Source organism: Heterodontus francisci, chromosome 10 (assembly GCF_036365525.1).
Source record: "Heterodontus francisci isolate sHetFra1 chromosome 10, sHetFra1.hap1, whole genome shotgun sequence".
Taxonomy (NCBI): Eukaryota; Metazoa; Chordata; class Chondrichthyes; order Heterodontiformes; family Heterodontidae; genus Heterodontus; species Heterodontus francisci.
This window is the reverse complement of record NC_090380.1, coordinates 77764619-77786860: the sequence shown is the minus strand read 5'-3', so window position 1 is coordinate 77786860 and position 22242 is coordinate 77764619. Positions and strand designations below refer to the sequence as shown.

Sequence of the window (22242 nt, the reverse complement as noted above, 5' to 3'; positions counted from 1 at the left end):
CAAATAGTGCTGGCATCAAAAAGGCAGACTTAGTCATATAAATTTTTGTTGTGGCATGAGAAATGTTCACTGATTGATTGTTCCCAATTCTCCCAATAGTTTCCCTTCACTTCCGATGGGGAATGCCTTCTTCCCAACAGAACTACCAAGATTGGGTGTTTGAATGTAAGAAAGCATGGGCGTCCTTTGTCCTAGCGAAAGAAGTAGCAATACAGTAACCGATTGTGTCATCCTCAGGTAGCTGGATGTTTTCCCTCTTTCTGGTTCAAACAATACTTTACTCCTTAACTAATTTTTGTCAAACCACTCGTTCCTTTGCTATGTCTTATCATAATAATAATCGTCTGTGAGTCAGGAGGTTAGGGTTCAAGCCCCATTACAGAGATTTGAGTACAAAATCTAGGCTGACACGCCACTGCAGTACTGAGGAAGTGCTGCATTCTTGCAACTGCTCTCTTCCAGATGAGACGTTAAACCGAGGGCCTGTCTGCCCTGTTAGGTAGACGTAAAAGATCCCATGGTACTATTTTGAAAAAGAGCAGGGGAGTTCTCACAGGTGTCATGGTGAATATTTAGTCAACACCAGCAAAACAATATATCTGGTGATTGTAACATTGCTGTTTGTGGGATCTTGCTGTGTGCAAAAAGGTTAGAATTAGAATTAGAATTAGAATATTACAGCGCAGTACAGGCCCTTCGGCCCTCGATGTTGCGCCGATCATCTGACCTACACTATTCCATTTACATCCATATGTCTATCCAATGACCACTTAAATGCCCTTAAAGTTGGCGAGTCTACTACTGTTGCAGGCAGGTCGTTCCACGCCCCTACTACTCTCTGCGTAAAGAAACTACCTCTGACATCTGTCCTATATCTTTCACCCCTCAACTTAAAGCTATGTCCCCTCGTGTTTGCCATCCTCATCCGAGGAAAAAGACTCTCACTATCCACCCTATCTAACCCTCTGATTATCTTGTATGTCTCTATTAAGTCACCTCTCCTCCTCCTTCTCTCTAACGAAAACAACCCCAAGTCCCTCAGCCTTTCCTCGTAAGACCTTCCTTCCATACCAGGCAACATCCTAGTAAATCTCCTCTGCACCCTTTCCAAAGCTTCGACATCCTTCCTATAATGCGGTGACCAGAACTGCACGCAATACTCCAGGTGCGGCCTCACCAGAGGTTGCTGCATTTTCTACATTACAAAAGTGATTACATTTCAAAAGTACTTCATTGGCTGTAAAATCCTTTGAGATGTCCTGAGGTTGTGAAAGGAACTATATAAATACAAGATATTCTTTTTTGACTCAGCTAGTTCCGGGCTCCTCACTTCAGTAGCAAATCCTATCTGACGAGCTGCCACTCTGTCAGGGCACAGATAAAAGATCCGTCTTTGTATGTCATTTCAGTCATATTTCAAAGTGCTATGCTTTATTACAGATGTAAAGCAAAATGTGAAGCTTGAAATAAACAAGTATTTTCCATTGTGCAAATTCCCTATTAAAAGGTAATTAACCTGTGGCTTCAGCTTGTGTTCACAACAACGTATTTATATAGTACCTTTTCAAATGAAATCTCCCAATGCATTTCACAGAGGTATGAGAAAAATGGACGCCAAGCCAAAGAAGGAGAGATTAAGAGACGTAAAACAAAGCTCAGTCAAAAGGTAGGTTTTAAGGATCTTCTTAAAGGAGGTGAGGGAGATAGAGAGGCAGAGGGAATCCCAGAGAGTAGAATCTAGGCAGCTGAAGGCACACTCAACAGTGGGGTGAAGGGCAAGGGCGGCTACTCAAGGTTAGAGTCTGGAGAAACAGAAATTTGTCAAGGGGTGATTATAGAGCTGGAAGACATTATAGCTAGGATTACAAGAAAAGAACAAAAATTAAGATGTGGAGGAACCAAGAGCAAATGTAAGTCGGCAAGGAAGGGTTTGATGATTGTAGGGTAAGATACCAGCATCCAGGTTTTGGAAGAGTTGGAGTTTATAGAGGTGGAAATAGGAGGCTGGCAAAGAGAAAATTGGAGTAATCAAGTCTGGATGGAGATGGACAAGTGATAGACTAACATAAGGATGGAGGCAGCTGTTATTAAGGAGGTGGAAGTAGGCTGTCCTTGATGGAGATAATGTAGGTTAGCAAACATAGGTCAAGGCCAAACAAAGTTCCCTGGTTGTGAACAGTCTGATTTAATCTGTGTGTGCCCAGGGATGGGGTTGGATTTAACGATGAAGGAGCGGAGTTTGTGTCATGGATGAAAATAATTGCTTTGGTCCTTCCACATTCAAAGTCTTTCATGATGGGTTGTACGTGTTGGAGCATCTACCTACCCCGCCAGCCAGCAGTTAGGAATGTAAGTTCAGTCCTACACAATACTGAATTGATTTGAGCCACTATGCAGTGCTTTCACTAACTGTAATCCTGTTACTTACTCCTGTAACCAGCTCAAAGCATTGGCAGAAGCCAGGGATCAGATCTATAACACAGTAGATAGAGAGTGATGGCTGTGCCCTCATAGCTAAACAAACAAAATGAAAATACTTTTCCATAACCAATTCTTCCTTGTACTGCAAAATGCTTTCATAAAGAAATTAGTGGTCGTTGCAAGTTTGACATTTCATTGCCTAATGCCTCTGGTATTGTTATTTGAAATGCAAAAATCACTCTGAATGTGTACTGACCTTTAACTTAACGTGGGAGACATTTCTTATTCAATATGTTGGGTAATGACTGAGAAGACTTTGTAATTTAACAAGAGAAGAAATAGCAATGTTTTGGACATTAATGGTTTGTTGCTCTAGTAGGATCCCAAATATCACTTACCTCATTCCAGAAGCTCTAATTCAGTTTATTTTTAAAACCAAACACATTTATCTAAATATAAATGTGACCTCTTCATGAGCTGGGCATATGCAGTATTCAGATCTGAGCAGGGAGGACTGAACTCAACAACAACATTGTTCTTGGCATCATTAAAAGTAAGTTTGGATTTGTTTCCACATTGCTTTAACTCTTGTTTTGTTTTTGTGAAGGTTAGACTTAAAGATGTGTGCTGAATATTAAGTTGATCATTCAGCAAAAGCGTTGAGTGGTCTGTGAATACAGTTAGAGCAAATGGATCTTGTGATCCTGAAAAACCTCAATAACAAAGCACAACTCGATACATAATGGTGTATGAAGTCCTTATCAAAGAAAGTCCCCAAGTTGGTGAAACCATATTTGAAAAATATAAAGATTTTTAATGTTATATCTCCTTTTTTGAAATGTCCCTGTTCAAAGGAGCATACATAATATGCATTTGTGAGTATAAATTCAGCAAGAGTTCAAGATGCAATACTGCAAAATGAATGTTTTGCTCCTTTTCTTGAATGACACTTACAAAAATTTCATTTTAAGATTCATTAATCCTTGAAGCCTTATGGGTCAGATGGTGTCTCATAGTTTAAAACTTTCCATTGCAGTGTCCTGTGTAATGGAAATAAATCTTTAACAACCTGCAATAGCTCCTAAAATATAGCTAGAAAAATCAACATTGGGCGATGAAAATGTTGCATGTGACAAATAAGGAGAAGTGCTCTTGTTTACTAGGACTTTGATTAAATCCAGAGTGGCCTTGCTTTCAAAGCTGAAGAGCAGAAGAAAGAAATTCTGTACTGACAGAACAAATTTTAAATCTAGTATACTAAAAAATATTATCACTAATAGATGTTCTCACTAACCATAAGCATTGCATGCAATAAAAGCAGAAAATGCTGGAAATACTCAGCATCTATGGAGTGAGAAACAGAGTTAACATTTCAGGTTGATGACCTTTCGTCTGATGAAAGGTCATGAACCTGAAACGTTGACTCTGTTTCTCTTTCCACAGATGCCGAGTATTTCCAGCATTTTCTGCTTTTATTTCAGATTTCCAGCATCTTCAGTATTTTGTTCTAGCATTGCATGCAAGACCAGGTTTTCATTATTAATGTGATCTGGCATGCCAGCCCAGGTTTTCCTCAGTAGCACAATGCCAGAACTGTGGTAAAAGGGGGAAACGTCACTATGCCCACCTATATTAGCACAAACCGTGCTAAAGTTTTAACTTTGAATATTATTGGCAAACTCTAAGTGTTTTCCATGCCTTTCATTGGAGGCTTGTTAATTTGGGGGTGGGAAATTGCTTCTTGCTGCAGGATTTAAATTCCCATAGCGGCTTAAAGGGTCAGGCATTAAGGGTGAGGGTGCCAAATTGGAGTGAGTTGACTCTTCCAGCCTTCAAGCAATGAGGCTGGGATTCAGACAAATATACCTCAGGGTTTCACTGATCTCATTGGGACTGTTAAATCTACTTTCGCACAGATCAGCGACCATACAGCTGCAAGCATTGCTTTTGTGTAAGTGAAAGTAGCACTGTCTCAGCCTATCTTTTCTGGTGTGGTGTATTGGCAGGTGGGTGCTATGTGCGTTCTGTGCTCTCTGACTAGCCTGCCCTCCCTCGTTTTTAGAGGAAGATAAGGAGGGATTTAAAAAATTGCTGTATTCAAAATGGGAGGTCTTTTGGACTGTCATTAGAATTGAGGAGCAGGCTGTGAGAAAGTTGAAGATAGATGGTGAATCAGTTGTCAGAGGTGAAAAACAATGATCTAAATTGGCTGAGACATAAACTTTCTGTGAATCTATTTAAAGTAGCTGCTGGGCTATTTAAATCAACTACTGCTGTTTCCTTTGCACCAACTAGTACTGGAAGCCTGTTTCGTCTAGGTGTGCTTGATGGTCAGCATAGATCAGGTAGTAATGGTGGAAAATGGACATATGATATTATCCTATCATTACAGTCTCATTTTAGGCAAGGGGCTTCTGCTGTAAGCTACAAATGGTAATGACAAATTGGATGGGGCAAAATGGAAAAGGATCTGATGCAAAGGATCCCCAACCATTGAAATGCTACCCAAGAATCAGGCAGCAAGGAGAAAAATCCAAGCTCCTTAGCTTCCAATTTTGTGCTTAAAATCTGGATTATATACTGTGTAGTACTCATTTCTACCTCATGCTCATTCTCACTCATTCCCTCCTATCTAATTATTTTCTCTTTTTCTCATTGATTCTTTCTCTAACTCACTTTATCTTTTATTATCTTCATTTATTCCCCTTTCTCATTGCCTCGTTTTCTTTCTCACTCTCATCCTTCTTATGACTTCCACTGATTTCATCCTTCTCTTCTTACCTTCATTCCATGACTTCCTCATTCATGCCTTCTCTTTCTCATTCTCTTTCCTTTCCCTATCTTTTATTTTCTCTCCTTTTCTCTTTTACACTCACATTGGGCTAGATTTTGCTGATAAAATGGCTTTGAAACAACGAACACTGTTGGTAATACACAAACTGTTCAGCAACTTGCAGCGAGGATGATAAACCCTGTGAATTGCAAGTTGCCACAAGTTACTGGCCGATTTGTGCCACTTCATTTCTTTCTCTCAATCCAATTTTCTTTTCCTCTCTTTATTTCTCTTTCTGTCCCTGATCTGGCATTGAATTCAACCACTCAAATTCACCCCATTTCAGCCTTCCTCTGTTTATTTCTCAATCCTTAAATCTCATTGGGTAAGGAGATACACTGTTTGTTCCATTGTTCACTAAAGCCTCAGATGCCTTGTTGCCCTGGCTGTCCTGTTAATGGACAAAAAAATGTTAAACCCTGAACATGCAGGAACAAGTCTAACTAACAGGGCATGCTGCGAGATGTCCTGCTCCAGCAAAACTGGTTCATTATCACTACTTGTCTTACATACGAACATACGAATTAGGAGCAGAAGTAGGCCATTCGGCCCTCGAGCCTCCTCCACCATTCCATTCTTTCACTTGCTTGCTTTTCTCTTTCGCTTGCATTTGCTTTGTCATTATCATTAATTTTTTCTTACTAATTATCATTCTCTCTCTTACTCTCATTCTTTCTCATTTCCCCAATCTTACTAATTTCTTCCTCTCATCACTCATTTGTACTCACACACATTTTCTCTTGCTTTCTCATTCGCTGGCTTCCTCATTCTCTAGCTTTCTTATTCTTTTTCTCTCCTTATTTATTCTTTCTTTGTCTTGTTTTCTTCACCTGTTTTTCTCATTGCCATTCATATTCTTTCTTATGCCCATATTCTCTCATTCTTTCTTTCCCACTTCCATTCTCTCTCATTCTCTTGGGGCTGGATTTTACCAGTCCTTTGGGGATGGGCAGGCAGTGGGAGGGTTGGAAAGATGGCTTGGGAAGACAGTGCAATTGGGAGCCATATTTAAAATTCACTGCTGCTCTGCAGGTTTCTTAGGCATTGGGAAATCTGGCACTGAAAGGAAGGCGAGAGTTGCCTGCTTCACTCAGTCTCAAAGGTGTCTGTAACCCTCCTGATGTAGCATCTCCAGGCATCACGATCTATGGCCTGCGCTTCCCACTGGCGATGGTCGATGTGGCACACAGAGAGGGACTTCTTCAGGGAGTCCTTGAAACGTTTGCATGGGGCCCCTCTGTTCCTTTTACCTGTGGTCAGCTCTCCATACAACACGATCTTGGGCAGACGACTGTCATCCATCTGGGCAATGTGACCCGCCCAACGGCTTTGCAGGAGGATGGCCTTGATGCTGGTGATGTTGCTGTTTCCAGGACTTCAATGTTTGTAATGTGGTCCTGCCAGCAGATCTTGAGGATGCTGCGGAAGCAGCACTGACGAAGCGCTCTAGAAAGCATACATGACGGCTGTATAGGACCCATGACTCAGCACCATACAGAAGGGTGGTTAGGACTACAGCTTTGTATACTTTGAGTTTGGTTTGTGCTCAGAGGCTGTGGTTGCTCCACACTCATTTGTAGAGTCTGCCAAATGTACTGTTTGCTTTTGATAGCTTTTGCTATTATCCTCTTCCTTGACCATAGTAGCATCAAACGAGATGACACTCTCGAAATAAGTAAATTGCTTGATGGCATTCAGGAGGCCAGGAGGTCATCGGTGAAAAGAAGTTCACAGATGAGTTTTTCTTGTGTCTTTGTGTGAGCCTGAAGATGCCTGAGGTTGAAAGGCCTTCATCAGTCTGGAAGGGTACGTAAACTCCCTTCTTAAGGTCTTCTGTTGCCTGCTGCAGTATCATGCTGAGAAAGATGGTGAATAGGGTCGGAGCCAGCACACATCCCTGCTTCACGCCATTGGAGATTCGGAAGGAACTTGAGAGGTTGTTGTTTTGCTTGATTTTTCTGTACTAATTTTCATTAAACTGCTTCACCATGGCCGGGATCCTGGGTGGACATCCAAGTTTTTCAAGGATTTTCCAAAGTCCATCCCTGCTCACAGTGTCGAATGCCTTTGTGAGGTCTATGAAAGTGACGTACAGGCCTTTGTTTTGCTCACAACACTTTTCTTGTAATTGTCTGAGTACAAATACCATGTCTGTGGTGCCTCTGTTTGCTCTGAAACCACACTGGCTCTCTGGGAGGTTTTCTTCTGCAATGTGAGACATAAACCTGTTCAGAAATATTCTAGCCAGGATCTTCCCAGCAATAGAAAGGAGGGTCATCCCACAGTAGTTGGAGCAGTCTGATTTTCCTTTTTTTTTTGTTTAAGGAGGGAGTGCAATGACGATTTACTAGACTGGTGCCAGGGATGAGGGGATTGTCCTATGAGGAGAGATTGAGTAGACTAGGCCTATATTCCCTGGAGTTTAGAAGAATGGGAGGTGATCTAATTGAAACATATAAAATTCCTAAGGGGCTTGACAGGTTAGATGCTGTGAAAATGTTTCTCCTGGCTGTGGAATCTAGAACAGAGTCACAGTCTCAGAATAAGGGGTTGGCCATTTAGGACTGAGAAAATGGCATTGAGGTAAAAGATCAGCCATGATCTACTTGACTGGCAGAGCAGTCTCGAGGGGCTGAATGGCCTACTCCTGCTCCTATTTCCTGTGTTCCTATCCCGCACATCAATTACAAGTTGTGTCTATTCACCCACAGTGCACCTAATTCCACTTATTTAGATCACTACATTCTGCTCCACCCACATCATAAACCATGCTCCATTCAAATGACACTCGATAAGCTGGGTTGTCTTAAAATTGTTGTGATTGACTTATTTTTTGGAAACTTATTGTACTTTAAATTTGTTGAATAATATCTAAAGCAATTTTCTTTATTCTTTCAGTTGAGAAGAAAGAGGATTCGTCAAAATGGTAAGAAATTTGAATGTGAACTTGACTGTCACAAGCAGCAAAATATATTATTCAAACTATTGTGGCTCTTACTTCACTGTTAATGGAAGTTTGACTCCCCATAGAAATTAATATTTGAATTTTCCACTGTCTGCCCGGCCCAAACTGCTGAGGTGGCAGTGCAGCCTTTATCATTGAACTTCACTTGATCTCTCCCTCTAGTCTTCTCCCATCTTCTCCTCTTTTGAGCACCTCACCTTCTTTCACCCTTCGCGCCTCTCCTTTAAAATCCTCATTCTTTACTGTCAGCCCAGAGTTTCTCACTTAGGTGGAATACTGAGCTCAGTTCTTCATCTTTTTATGAATCTTTGCCTTCTTGGGATAGCATGTGTGCTAGCAATAGGAATGCACCACAGCACTGCAAGCCACTCTGGAGCATGTGGCAGTGCCATAACACACCTACAGTGTATACACACAACACATAGAGTCATAGAGTAGGGCATTGGAGCAAGTTAAGTTTCTTTTCTGGTAACTCATGTTGCTACCATGGGTGACTGGTTTGAGAGGGTTGTGTTTTCTGGTTTAAGCAAAATTGTGAACAAAGTGACTCCTGACAACGCAGCGGTCCGCTGATGTCATCAGAGCACTCCAAGCTGCGCACATGCGCAAACGGTCTCCTGCGCGCTGAGATGCTGCGCATGTGCAGCCTACGCCTTGCCTTGCCAGGACTAACTGGTGCAGATGCAGGAAAACCCATCGGACACTCACTCCAGGCTGCTCGCTTCCCGCTTCTCCCCCCCCCCCAGCCCCGCTCTCCGACCGCTCACTCCCTGCTCCCCCCCACAATCCCTCCAGACACTAGCTCTAAGCCGCAGGCCACTTCCCTTCTCTCAGCCACTTACTCTGCTCCAAGAAGCAAAGCGGGCCACGAGGAGTGACTGGGTGATGTAGGAGTGAGTCGCTGAGAGGAGGGAAGCGGCTCATGGCGTAGAGCTAGCATCAGGAGGGGTGGGGGAGCAGCTGGAGAGTGGGGGGTGGGAGAGAGTGAGCAGCCGGAGAGTGGGATGGTACTGAAACCTCACAAAATTACGGAGAGTGTGCAGCACTGCCAGAGGTGCTGTCCTTCTGATGAGACTTTAAACAGCGCAATGTTTTCTGAGTATCAAACATGTCCATTGCGTGCTGTCATGGGTTGAAGTTGTTTTGCTGTGATAAATTCAACAGTGCCATCTTTAATCCTGGCAGCTGCCTGATTGTCGCAGACAGTGACTTTTCAGTGGAACAGGCTGCATTTGCGCATGTCAGCAAACGCAGCCAATTGTGAACTGGTTGGAGACATCCATTAGGCAGGGTTTCAGTATTTTTGCAGATCCATGGCCTTGTAGAACCAATAAGGTTTGCTGGTGAACTGAAAAATATTGGGTATATCTCCTTAACAACATGAAAGAATCTAGAAGATTTAAACTAGACTCCAGTTACTGGAAGTGCAGTGGGAGTGGTGGAGGTGGTGTAGAGATCATTTTTTCAAACTGTTGTACAAATCCTGGATGGCCTCCTTGGGAAAGTGCAGCCTCCTTGTGTACTGCTTCTGTGTGAGGCGCAAGTAAAATTAGCAGCGTGTGCACACTCTGGTGGCTACTATTGCTGGATGAGATGCAGATATCTTCTGTGCAATGAGATCCACATGATATGATGCAAAGAGTAACCAGGGAGTCCCAAGGGTGCAGAAACCAAGGATTCCCAAAAATTAGAAGGTAGGCAGCTGTAAAACAGAACCTAGACCTTCAGCAGGTTGGAAGAATCACGATGTAATACTAGTAACATGTCTCTCAAAAGCATAAAGTTCCCTAACTGGCAACTTGGTTGAGGCCAACAAAATTGTCTACTGAGAATAACATAGTATGAATGTCAATTAAAGTTGCATATTTTAACAACTCTTATTTATGTTTTAATGTGTTGAAATATCTTTTAAAAAATTATGCAATCAGGAATATATAGGGGGCAATTTTTGTTATGCTACCAATGTATTTAAGTCTAAAATGAATGGTAATGAGACAAAAATTGTGTGTGGAGAGCAGTAGAGTAAATACTGTAAATATTATTACAGCTTTTCAGGGAGATCTCTAAATATTATGAGATTTGTTTTGACCCTCCCTAAAACTCCTTTCCCACAATTTACCTGCTTTCCTTTGATGCTGATTGGTGTCCTTTGGCCACCCAAACTTGTTCTTCTGCCCATTGGTCGGGTGCCATTTTCCACCTATTTTGGACGGGCAGCTGACTAGTGACATACAGGTGGGGCCAGAGAGTTAAAATACCCTAGGCCTCAAACTTAGATCTGTGATTGCAGTTTGCATTTGCCTCACTCGCCTGAATCACACTGGGTGTTATGGCCTAGATAGGCTTGATAGTATCATTGATTAGACAATTTATAGTAAGAACAATTGTATACATACATTCTGATTTATATTTTAGAGCATGTACATATTGTATATGCACATATTCATAAGCCGAGTCTGACATTGTACGTGTACAAAAATAAAACTAAAGCAACATCTTTTTGCTTCTATAGATTAGAAATAGAAATCTGACTCCTCGACTGCACATGCACTGTGAAAAGTGTTATAGTCAGCACTGCAAAAAGTCTTTTGAACCTTCTGTTTCCTGTTTGGTGATCAGTTGCCCTTCCAAGTGTGGTGCTGTTTTTCACCAGTGTAAGGAGAATGAACATACACTACTATGTCCACTGGAACATGTCCCTTGCCTAAATGCAGCCTTTGGCTGCCCCTTCTTCATGGCACGCCACAAACTCTCCAAGCACCTTCGTGTCTGTCCTGCCAGCATTGTGTGCTGTTCAATGCAATGGAACCGCTGGCCAGCTAATGAAGATGACATAACATTAAAAAATAGTGCCATCAAAGAATCCTTGAATCCAGAGGATCTGGACTTAGGAACTGCAATTAGGGATCAGGGGATTTTTTTCAATTCAGTGAAGATGGCTGAACTTTTCCCAGAGATGGCCGAGACAGTTGATGAAACTGATTTGGATTTGAATGAAGAGGAGGCAGTGGGAGGACAGCTGGTTGCTTCTGTATCTTTGGATAGGACTTTTCTTGAAACAGGAACAAAAATACATCAAGATGGAAATGATGAAGTCAACGCAGATTTGGAAGAGATGGTTGAACTCACCCTGGAAGAACAAAAAGCTCTTGCAGAATCCAATGAGGTAGGATGTTTAGCTATGTATTCAAATTGGGAGCACATTTTCAGTAAGGATAAAGGTAGCTGTGCCATTGAAGAGAAAACTACAAAAGTTAAAACGAAGCAGAAGAGTGAGACTTCATCAGCCAGCACTGAAAAAAAGAACAATTTATCTGAAAATAAAACCATTATGTCAGCCCCAGCATTGTCAGCATCAGTAGAAAAGACAGGTGAAGCTCCTTGGCAGGAAGGTGTTTTGGAAAGGCTAGAAGCTCAGATGGATACAAAACACTTCAATATGTATTTGGTGCATCATGGCAGTATGCTTATTCGATTTGGCCAGATGAAAGCATGCACACCCAAAGAAAAAGACTTTGTTTATGGGAAACTGGAGGCCCAGGATGTTAGAACTGTCAATACATTTAAAGTTCCTACCAGCTACCGTGCCAAACGTAGACTTATTGGAGATTCATTGTCAAGTAAGGTCAAAAAGGAGAACAAAGCTGTGGACACTTCTGACCTGGACACAGAGAGTCATCAAAATGATGAAGTTACTACTTCATTACTATGTTATTTGGAAAAAGTGCTAAAAGGCCATGTTATATCAGAAACAAAAGCCACTGATGGACAGACCATTGATTTTGCCACTCAGACATATTCTTTCCCCTCTGCTCCTTTTGGCCGTGATGTATCTTTGGCCGATGTAGCAGCAGAGAAAGCCTCTTGTCTATATCTGCAACTACAGACAGAGTGTATCACTAAAAGACACAACAAATTGAATTCTGCCTTTACATTTATGTGTCACCATTTCTTCAGGCGAGATGAGTTTTCATCACACTTCAAGAATGTGCATGCTGACATTCAGTCATGCCTGAATGGATGGATGGTAGAGAGATGTCCTCTGGCTTATCTTGGCTGTTCCTACTCACAACGGAGATTCTGCCCCTCCATGCAGAAGGCTAAGGTGATCTATAACCAGCACCAAAATACGTTTGCAGTCAAACCAGATGTTCCTGAAGTTCTGTGTCAGAACAGTCACAAGGATCGAAATATATGGGAAAATGGGAAAAATATGCTTAGTTTGAGCAGTCTTCCATCTGAGATACTCAGGCACATTGCAAGCTTCTTGGACAGCTATAGCCTAGCTCAGTTGTCCCAAGTGTCTGTGTTGATGAATGAGGTCTCTTCCACTTTACTGCAAGAGCGTGGCATGGTCCTTCTTGTCTGGGAAAGGAAACGTTACTCACATGGAAGCTTTTCTTGGAGAGCTCGAAAACGGGTAAGTACATTTCTTTATCTTGATCAGAGTTTAAATTTTTAAAGAAAAGTCCTGAAAAGCTGCCTGCTTGCATCTATAATTGAGACTATGCCAGTGTAGCCATATTTGGCCTAATTAAATGTAATTCAATGTAAAAGAGTTTATAGAAACGAAGATGACAAGTTAAATCTTTAAAGAAACAGTTAATCTAAAATTATTAAAACTAATTAAAAAAAACTTTCCACTCCCTCTCCACTCCCCCAATAGCCTTACATGTCATTCCTGCCCTCTTCCCCCCCCAAAATAGTTACCTTCAGTACCTGACCTTCCCCTGCCCCAAAGTTCAGAAACTTTTACCTTTACCCCTTCCTATCACCCCCTCGAGCAATCAGAATCATTTAATGCTGCTCCCCCCTGCCCTGAAAACATACCTGCTCCCCCCTCCCCACCAGTGTTCCAAAATTCTTCAGTGGTCGGGGATCGGACGGCGTGGGAGTGCCAGCCACTGACCGTAATATGGGAGCGGGACGGCCGGCGCGGCAAGGTAAGTAATTATTCCTAATTTTAATTAACTATCATATTGAAGTGATGGTCCCATTGCTGAGTGGTGGGTGGGCCACCACGAGGCCTCGCCACCACCGTTAATATGGGACAGGGTCTTCCCAGCGTCGAGGCCCATGGCGGGTCTCCAACGGAGGCATTTTCAGGGCCCCCCTGCCACAACCCCCAATGTCCAGGGGCTGGTACAATCACCCTTTAAGCTCATCAACTGGGTGCTATCAACTGGTTGCTGCTCATTCCTTTCACCTAAACTAACTTTTTTTATTCATTCGTGGGATGTGGGCATCGCTGGCTAGGCCAGCATTTATTGCCCATCCCTAATTGCCCTTGAGAAGGTGGTGGTGAACTGCCTTTGTGAACCACTGCAGTCCATGTGAGGTAGGTACACCCACAATGCTGTTAGGAAGCGAGTTCCAGGATTTTGTCTCAGTGACGATGAAGGAACGGCGATATAATTCCAAGTCAGGATGGTGTGTGACTTGGAGGTGAACCTGCAGGTGGTGGTATTCCCATGCATTTGCTGCCCTTGTCCTTCTAGGTGGTAGAGGTCGCGGGTTTGGAAGGTGCTGTCTAAGGACCCTTGGTGCGTGGCTGCTTGTAGATGGTACACACTGCTGCCACTGTTCGTCGGGGGTGGAGGGAGGGAATGTTTGCAGATGGGGTGCCAATCAAGCGGGCTGCTTTGTCTTGGATGGTGTCAAGCTTCTTGAGTGTTGTTGGAGCTGCACCCATCCAGGCATCCAAAAAAAATTTGTTTCTAAAATGTTATTACCACAGTTGGAATTCTCAGAAACTAAACACAGAATGGTGATTTCACAACAGGTCTATTACATTATGGTGGTTTGATCTGTGATTTTTTCACATTAATGCCATATTCCTGATTATCCCATCTATGGAACCCATCCTTCTTTCTTAATCTATTATCATCTACAGAGCATCAGTGTGCTTAAGACAGTCTAAGCAAGGCCTCCATAAATACCGATAGCCCATGCTGAATAGTATTTCAGTATTCCCTTTGACCCATTAGATCCACATACTACATTTTCCACATTTTATTTTTGCCATAAGCCACTATTCAAAATCTAACGTATAAATAAAACCAAAAAAGTCATCTATGCACTAAGCAACATTTTGGATCTAATCTTTGTAATTGGATTTTTAATAGGATGTTATTTCTTTCCACAAAAGTATTACCACTTACTGGTTTCAACTTTCTCTATGGTCAATTTTTCCATGTCCAAAGCAAATGTGACAACCAACTTAAAGCTAATACAGCACAGCCTGACTTCTTTTTATTTAAACTTGCAGAAATGTATTTCTCTCTTAATTTTTTATTCTCCTCATACTCATAAAATAGATCCATTATACAATTTGAGAGAAACAAATGCCTCTTTCAAGAGTTTTATACTCTGTGCAGCTATGTTAGAATCAGATTGGGAAGACAGACTGCATTTGGGCCCAGCAGTGGTTAGTTGCCAGCAAATCTTTGCCTCTGTGAGTGAGGGTGGAGGGTTAGTAGCCAGCTTAATTGGTCGCCTTATTGACCAGCCCATGGACAGGACAGAGGTCAAAGTGCCAAATATCCAACTGGGGAAGAAAAGGGAAGTTAAACTTGTGCCAGGAATTTTTGTAGGGGTTGTCCCAATCTCCCGCTGTAAGATTGGCAGAAATCCCAGGAAAATGGCATAAATGGCCATCTACGCTATTTTCCCAGATTCCCAACAATCCTCCACCGAAGTTATGGCAAGAGATCGAGGAACCCCCACAGAAAATCTACCCCATGGAAAAATCTCTCCTATCTTAAGCTCAGAGGAAGGGTACAGCACAGACTCACAAGAACGTTGCCTGGTATAAATGAAATGAGAAGCTTCTTTATGTTGTCTAATGCAACCTAAATGAGATTCATGGAATACAGATAGTTGAAGATCTCAAACAGGTTTATTAAACAGCTAACTAATATATACAGTACAGAGCTATCTATTTGCAGTTCTTGCTTCTTGGTTTTACAGTTACAGAGTGGGACTGGCATGTAGTCACATGACTATGTCCTGGTACTTAGCTCATTAGCATACTAAGATCTTAAAAGGTACATTACTCTTAAAGGCAATCACACAACATCCCCCTTCTTTCCAAAGGTAAGACTTGTATGTTAACTGTAAAAATACATAACATTAGATAACATCAAAATTATTTACACATGGCTAGAGATTATGAAATTTACAAGAATAGAGGCTCAAAAGTCCAAAGGTGGTCTTGGTGGTTTGATAACTCTTGCTCAGGGACTTTGTGTCTCATCTGTTGCTGTTCTCTCTGACGTTTCTCCCTCTCTGCACTCAGGTTCCTTTGCTCTGCCTTCAGCCTGCTAACATACTCTGTTGATTTTCTCAAGATGACCACCTTTGAGGCCTTGACATTCTTGGAAAATTCCAGCACCTCATCTCGAAGAGCCAACTGACAATGCTTCAACTCATTCCTCCTCTGCCTTTCAGGGCATTGCGTGTTTTTAGCCTCTCCTCATCCTCCGCGTCTGAAGGCTTGGGGCTCATGGTTGAGGACTTGTTGGGGAAAGAGTACTTGGTCTCATGGAGGTACCTGTCCATTCTGGCTCATTGTGGTGCTGGTGGTTCTCTAGAGAACTGAGGTGAAGACACGGCATAGTTGTGTTGTTGCTGGGTTTCCATCAGAGTCAGCGAGTGGGTTCCGGTCCTTGGAGATTTCCTCTTGGCAATGCTCTCGTGGTTGGTGATGATGTTGAGGTCCTTACACGCTGGTAGTCCTGCCACTGCTGGTCTGCTCACGTCTACTAGGTAGAACAATTGTGGTTTAAATGCAGACTTGCCATATCTGCATTGCATTGTTAGTGTGCCACTGAAAGGGATGGGTGACCCGTTGTAAGCAGATAACCTGGCAGTTAGAGTCATAGAGTTATACAGCACAGAACCAGGCCCTTTGGCCCATCGTGTCCATGCTGGCCATCAGGCACCTATCTATTCTAATCCCATTTTCCAGCACTCGGACTGTAACCTTGTATGCTATGGTGTTTCAAGTGCTCATCTTAATACTTCTTAAATGTTGTGAGAGTTTCTGTCTCTACCATCCCTTCAGGTAGTGTGTTCCAGATTCCAACCACCCTCTGGGTGAAAAAAGTTTTCCTCAAATTTTGTTATGTTGTCGATTGTATCATAGACTTCCAATGACTCTGGTACATCTTGACCTTCAGTGTCTGTTTGCCAGCTTTCTTTGGGCATGTGATATTGATGGTGGTGAAAACTTTCATTTGTTGGACTTCATCGATATGGTGTGTCAGCTTCACAATGTGGAATGCTTGCTCGTCTGAGACTTTCTCCTACCTGAGTCTTGTCTGAGGACTGTTTTGCTGTGGACTTTGTGTATCGGTTTGCGTTTATGCTGGTCTCTGGCGCTTTCCTTGCTGCTGTTGCTGTGTTCTCTGTTTGTTTGCGTCCAACCATGACTTCTGGCTTTGTTTTTGGAGCCAGAATTCCTGCATAGGCGGGCCCGGTGTTCTTTTACATCGCACGCCTTGCACAGGTCTCGAAATGCAGGGCAACTTCGCTGTGAATGGGACCAACCACATTTACCACACATCTTGCTTGCTCTTTTCGACTTTGTTAAAGTGACGAAACTGTTGGCTGTACCTGGTGCTTGCAGGTGCTGTTGTCTGGCTACAATGTCTTCATATTTCCTGCCATCTTCCAGCAGTAGGTTGATGCTGTGACCTTTCTTTTTCCCTAAGAGGTCTTTCAGGAATGCTTCAATGGGTGTTGATACGATCACGATCCATTATTCGGTCTTACAGCTCAGCTTCTGATAAATCGCATTAGTTGCCCTTACTTCAGCATCTGCTGATGAACTAGTCTATTGATTCCCATGGCTGTTGCCTGTAGGACATCAATTCCAGGTGATGCATTTGAAAATTCACTCTGAATTGGAGCTGATTTTTCTGCACTTTCCATATCTTTGAGAGATCTTTCTGGTCCTGTTCAGATATTCCAGATATTGATACTGTGCAATCCTTCATTTCTAATTGCTATTAATATTTTTAGAGCTTGTTTTTCTTGTTCTGTGATTACTTGGTTGGATAGGATATCCAAGGTTTTCCAGTTCATACTAGGAAAATTGGTATCCATGTTCCTGCTGTTTTTGTGCTTTAAAGCTTGCTTTAAGAACTTGCTTTAAGACCTGGTTCTGTGACTCTGTACTGGTTTCCCTTTTAAGAAACTCTTTTGGCTGATTTGATTGACAGCAGCAGCTTGTCTGTTTGTCTAGCTTTCAGCACAAAGCCTGTTCTGTTTACACAGCTAAGCAATAGGTATTTCAAGTGCCGTTTTTGCAGTTTATTTATATAGCCATTCAACAGGCAATTCTTCCTGGTTGCGTGGTTTTATGAGTTTTTTAAAAGCTCAAGTTGAGTGAATTGGAATGATTCAATTGTTTCTATTTATAGCTCCAGCTGCGAGCTGCATGAATGGAGGATTCCTGTGCTTTTTTGCTGTTGGGTGCCTCCTGTAATGGTGCGGACTTAATCAGCCTAAGAAAAGAATTGGGTCTTCCCCATATTTTTAACTCTCTCAGGGAGCCTTTGAGAGAAAAAGAAATCAATCTTTTAAGGACTTCAAGGCTTCTCTTTTTTTCAACTGGTAATTCTCTACCGACAGCACACTGAGTCACTGGATCACAGTGATTGATTCGCAGCCTGTCAGTCAGCGCTCTGTCTTCTCCAGCTTGAGGTAAGTTCTTCTGTTTTTCTTGTTTGAGTCAGTATGTTTTGAACTCTCTCTCTCCAGTGGCTGTAGGAAAGTCATTTTTAAAAGCTGTTTCCCTGTGGTCTTCAAACTTGGATTTTTTTTTCTCACCACAGCTGCCACCATGCAATGAAAAGCTTCTTTTATGTTGTCTGATGCAACATAAATGAGATGCTTGGAGTTCAGATGGTTGAAGATCTCAGAAGGGTTTATTAAACAGCAAACTAATATATACAGTACAGATGCTATCTGTTTGCAAGTCTTGCCTCTTAGTTTTACAGTTAGAGTGGCACTGGCATGTAGTCACATGACTACGTCCTGGTATTTAGCTCATTAGCATACTAAGATCTTAAAGGTACATTACTCTTAAAGGCAATCACACAACAATAAGGAAATGCAAATAAGAAGAAAGACGTGAAATTTGAGACTGCTTTTGTTAGAATACAGGAGGCAATGTGATAATTTAACAGAGGTGTTTAAGATTATGAAGGGATGTGAAGCAGTAGATAGAAACAGACTATTTCTAGTGATTGTGGAGCTTAGAATAAGGGGACACAGATATAAGATTAAATGCAAGCAAGAGATTTATGACAGGGAGCAGCAGAAATATTTTTACACAGACATTTTTGCAGCTGTGGAATTCACTTCTTCAGTTAATGATTGAAGCAGAGACCACGGGGTTGAATTTCTGTGGATGTTCTCTCCATCTGCCATAACTTCAGTGGAAGGAATGTCATTTACGTAATTTCTCCAAGGTTTTCGTGGATCTTCTGCTGGCATTATGGTGGACAATCACCACTCCCCCATGTAAATTCAATAGGCATGTCAACATTTAATAACAGATTAGCTAGGAAAGGGGGAATAAAGGGAAATGGGAACAAGGAGGGCATATGGGTTTATGATGCCCTCTTTCTGTGTATGTAACTAACAAAGTGTGATATGCTTTGCTTTTTTTCACTATAGCATGGGAGACTGAATTCAATTGAAGAAAAGTGATTTTTACAATAACTATTATTTTGTATGTTCACTTACTGAATGTAAAATGGACGATTGCTATCCGGTAGTTTCTCATGTAAGTGTTTCTGATGATTGGAGAAGTGAAAGTGGAGTCATTTGCAAGAATACCAATAGTGCTGAACCTGAGTGTATCTTTGAGCAGAAAAGAAATTTGTAAATATCATCATTTGCCACTTTACCAGGTTGGCATGTATGTGCAAGATGGTGTCGCAATCTCCCAGCTCCCATCATTGCAGCCTTTGGTACTTCTTCCTAATCTTTCACACACTCAGGTACTTTCTCAACCTCAAACCTAGCATGTACTGCAATATCATAACCCTATATGTCATGGCAAGTCATTTATTCAAAGACGATGGGTGGAATTTAATGGGCCCCCGGGAGACGGGCTGCGAGGTGGGGGGATCATAGAATAGCAATGGAAGGCAGGGGGCGGAGGGCTCATCGCCTTCCCGTCGCACTGCAAGTAAGTCAGGGGCAGTAAAGGCCGAAGACGGCCTTCCCGCCCATAGGCCAATTGAGGCACATACGTGGCCAATTAATAGCCACTTAAGGGGCTCTTCCCATCACCGCTGGAATTACACTAGTGGCGGGGGTCCTCTGCCACGCGGGGAGGTTGCCCAGTAAAACAAGGCAGCCTCCCTGTGGGTTGTGAGGGGGCCTCCAGCATGGTCAATCTGTGGCCCACGGGGGGCCCTCGATGACAAAGGCCACTCCTCTGCTATACCCCTCCTGACCTCAAAGACCACCCTCCCCCACCCCCTTGCCGGGGCCTGCTGGACTGGCTCAGGCGATCCTGCCTCATTTACTTGGGGTCCCGGGCCTGGTCCCAAGCCTGGTGTAGTACCTTCAGTGGCCACCACTCCTGGTGGCACTGCTGATACTATTGAGCTGCGGGCCCCTCTGATTGGTCGGCAGCTCTGGGAGGTGTGATCCACATCCTTAAAGGGATGGGGACCATGGCACCAGGCAGTAAATTGCCTGAGCGCCATTGAATTGCACCGGGGGGGGGGGGGGTGCTGGCCTTCCTGGCCCGTGGTCGGGACCCCCGCTGGCTCCACAAATTCAGTCTTGTAATGCTGATATTATTGAGAGGTTTATTCCTCTTGTGTTTCCCTCAGTGTCCCTGCGGAGTCTCAAATTCAGGCCTAGAGGATGCTGATCTTATCACCTCACAGCATTAATGAAACTGCAAGTAATGCTCATAAACCAAAATACTATGAAAATAAATATTACAATTATCCAGAGAGTAAAATAGTATTCAATGAACAAACAATTAACATCTGAAAAGTTGAGGATCCCACTTTGTTAATTGTTCATTAGCAAAGCAAACATTGACAGTGTGTTGACCTTCATTTAGTCCTCTTTTATCTTTACCACTGCCAGTTTATAAATAACTATCCCTGATTGCACTGTTACTAAATCTGGGAATAGCAACTCATGGAATTCAGATAGTTCCGTCTGTTGATCACATGCATTCCCTCAGCTTGTTTAATTCATACCAAGTGATAACAAAGCAAAAACAACATTGCTGCAGTGTTCCAGTGAACATCAACGCAAGCTCGAGGAACAGCATCTCATCTACCGATTAGGCACACTACAGCCTGCCGGACTGAACATTGAGTTCAATAATTTCAGAGCATGACAACCCCCCACTTTACTTTCATTTTTAGTCATTTTTAGTTATTTTTTCTTCCTTTTTTTTGCATTCCTTTCTACATTTTTTGCATTTATTTCATTTCATCTTAGTTTGTTCAGTTTGCTTACCCACTGTTTTTTTCAGGTTGTTTTTCTTCAGGTTTGCACTTGCTGATGTTCTATATTCAGTATATTCACACCTAATCTGTACTAATGCTTTGTCTTTCAAAACACCATTAACATATTGTTTGCCTTTGCTCTGTGACCTTTTGGTCAGCTATGTGGCCTGGTCCAATCTGCACCTTCTCCTTTGTTATCTCTTGCCCAACCCCCACCTCACTTGTTTATAATCTGTGACTTTTCTAATATTTGTCAGTTCCGAAGAAGGGTCACTGACCCGAAACGTTAACTCTGCTTCTCTTTCCACAGATGCTGCCAGACCTGCTGAGTGAATCCAGCATTTCTTATTTTTGTTTCAGATTTCCAGCATCCGCAGTATTTTGCTTTTATATTATTGCTGATAATACATTTGGACCATTCCAATAATAGATAATTTGCTTTGTATTGGCCATGTGAGCCGCATGGAAGATGGCAGGATCCCCAAAGACACATTGTACAGCAAGCTCGCCACTGGTATCAGACCCACCGGCCGTCCATGTCTCCGTTATAAAGACGTCTGCAAACGCGACATGAAATCGTGTGACATTGATCACAAGTCGTGGGAGTCAGTTGCCAGCATTCGCCAGAGCTGGCGGGCAGCCATAAAGACAGGGCTAAATTGTGGCGAGTCGAAGAGACTTAGTAGTTGGCAGGAAAAAAGACAGAGGCGCAAGGGGAGAGCCAACTGTGCAACAGCCCCAACAAACAAATTTCTCTGCAGCACCTGTGGAAGAGCCTGTCACTCCAGAATTGGCCTTTATAGCCACTCCAGGCGCTGCTTCACAAACCACTGACCACCTCCAGGCGCGTATCCATTGTCTCTCGAGATAAGGAGGCCCAAAAGAAAAAGAAAGAAAAAAAAGAATGGGCTCATGTCATTTGAAGGAGCTATGAACAATTTGTTCTATCATTGGTTCAGGCATATTAGACTGTTGAGGGAAAATCTATAATAAAGATGCTGGCCAGAAAGAACAATGAATAGGATTTTATTAGGGGCCCAGATTTTGAGGTAAGAATATCAGTGAGGCCATCAGCATTATTATGGAGTTAATCGGACATGCACAGTAAAATGTGAAAATCCAATTGCTGTCTGATTTTCCCTGCTCCCCACAACCTGTGCAACACCGGTACCTCACTGATAGACTCGGCATTGAAATACATGTAAGAGCGTGAAGTTGCAGTACTTATTCACAAGATACCCATAAAACACTCCAGAAAATGTTAGTTTTTGTCCATTCAAGTGTAAGTGAATTTTTAATCGCGTGGTAAGTCTTAATTACTGCCAAGAAAACTCTCTGGCATTGAAAATTACAAGGATGGGGTCTCATTCTTTCAGATTTTAACTATTGTTGGAGAATTTCCAAAAATTTGAATTTTTTTCTCTCTGTCTCTCTTAATCCCATCTTTCTATCACTCTATTTTGGTTTCTGTACACCGTTTTACATTGAATTAAATATTCTAACACACTTCCTGGTTTAGACTCTGCATA

General features: G+C 42.5%; 1 protein-coding gene across 1 annotated transcript in view; it reads left to right on the top strand.

Moving 5' to 3' along the window:
• The window catches only part of LOC137374192 (F-box only protein 40-like), a 41872-nt gene that overhangs the window by 17125 nt on the left and 2505 nt on the right, over window positions 1–22242 (top strand). Inside the window, exons 5-6 of the mRNA XM_068039979.1 lie at window positions 1595–1666; window positions 10732–12639. Of these exons, the coding sequence (XP_067896080.1) occupies window positions 1595–1666; window positions 10732–12639 (1980 nt within the window). The remainder of the gene's footprint in view (window positions 1–1594; window positions 1667–10731; window positions 12640–22242) is intronic.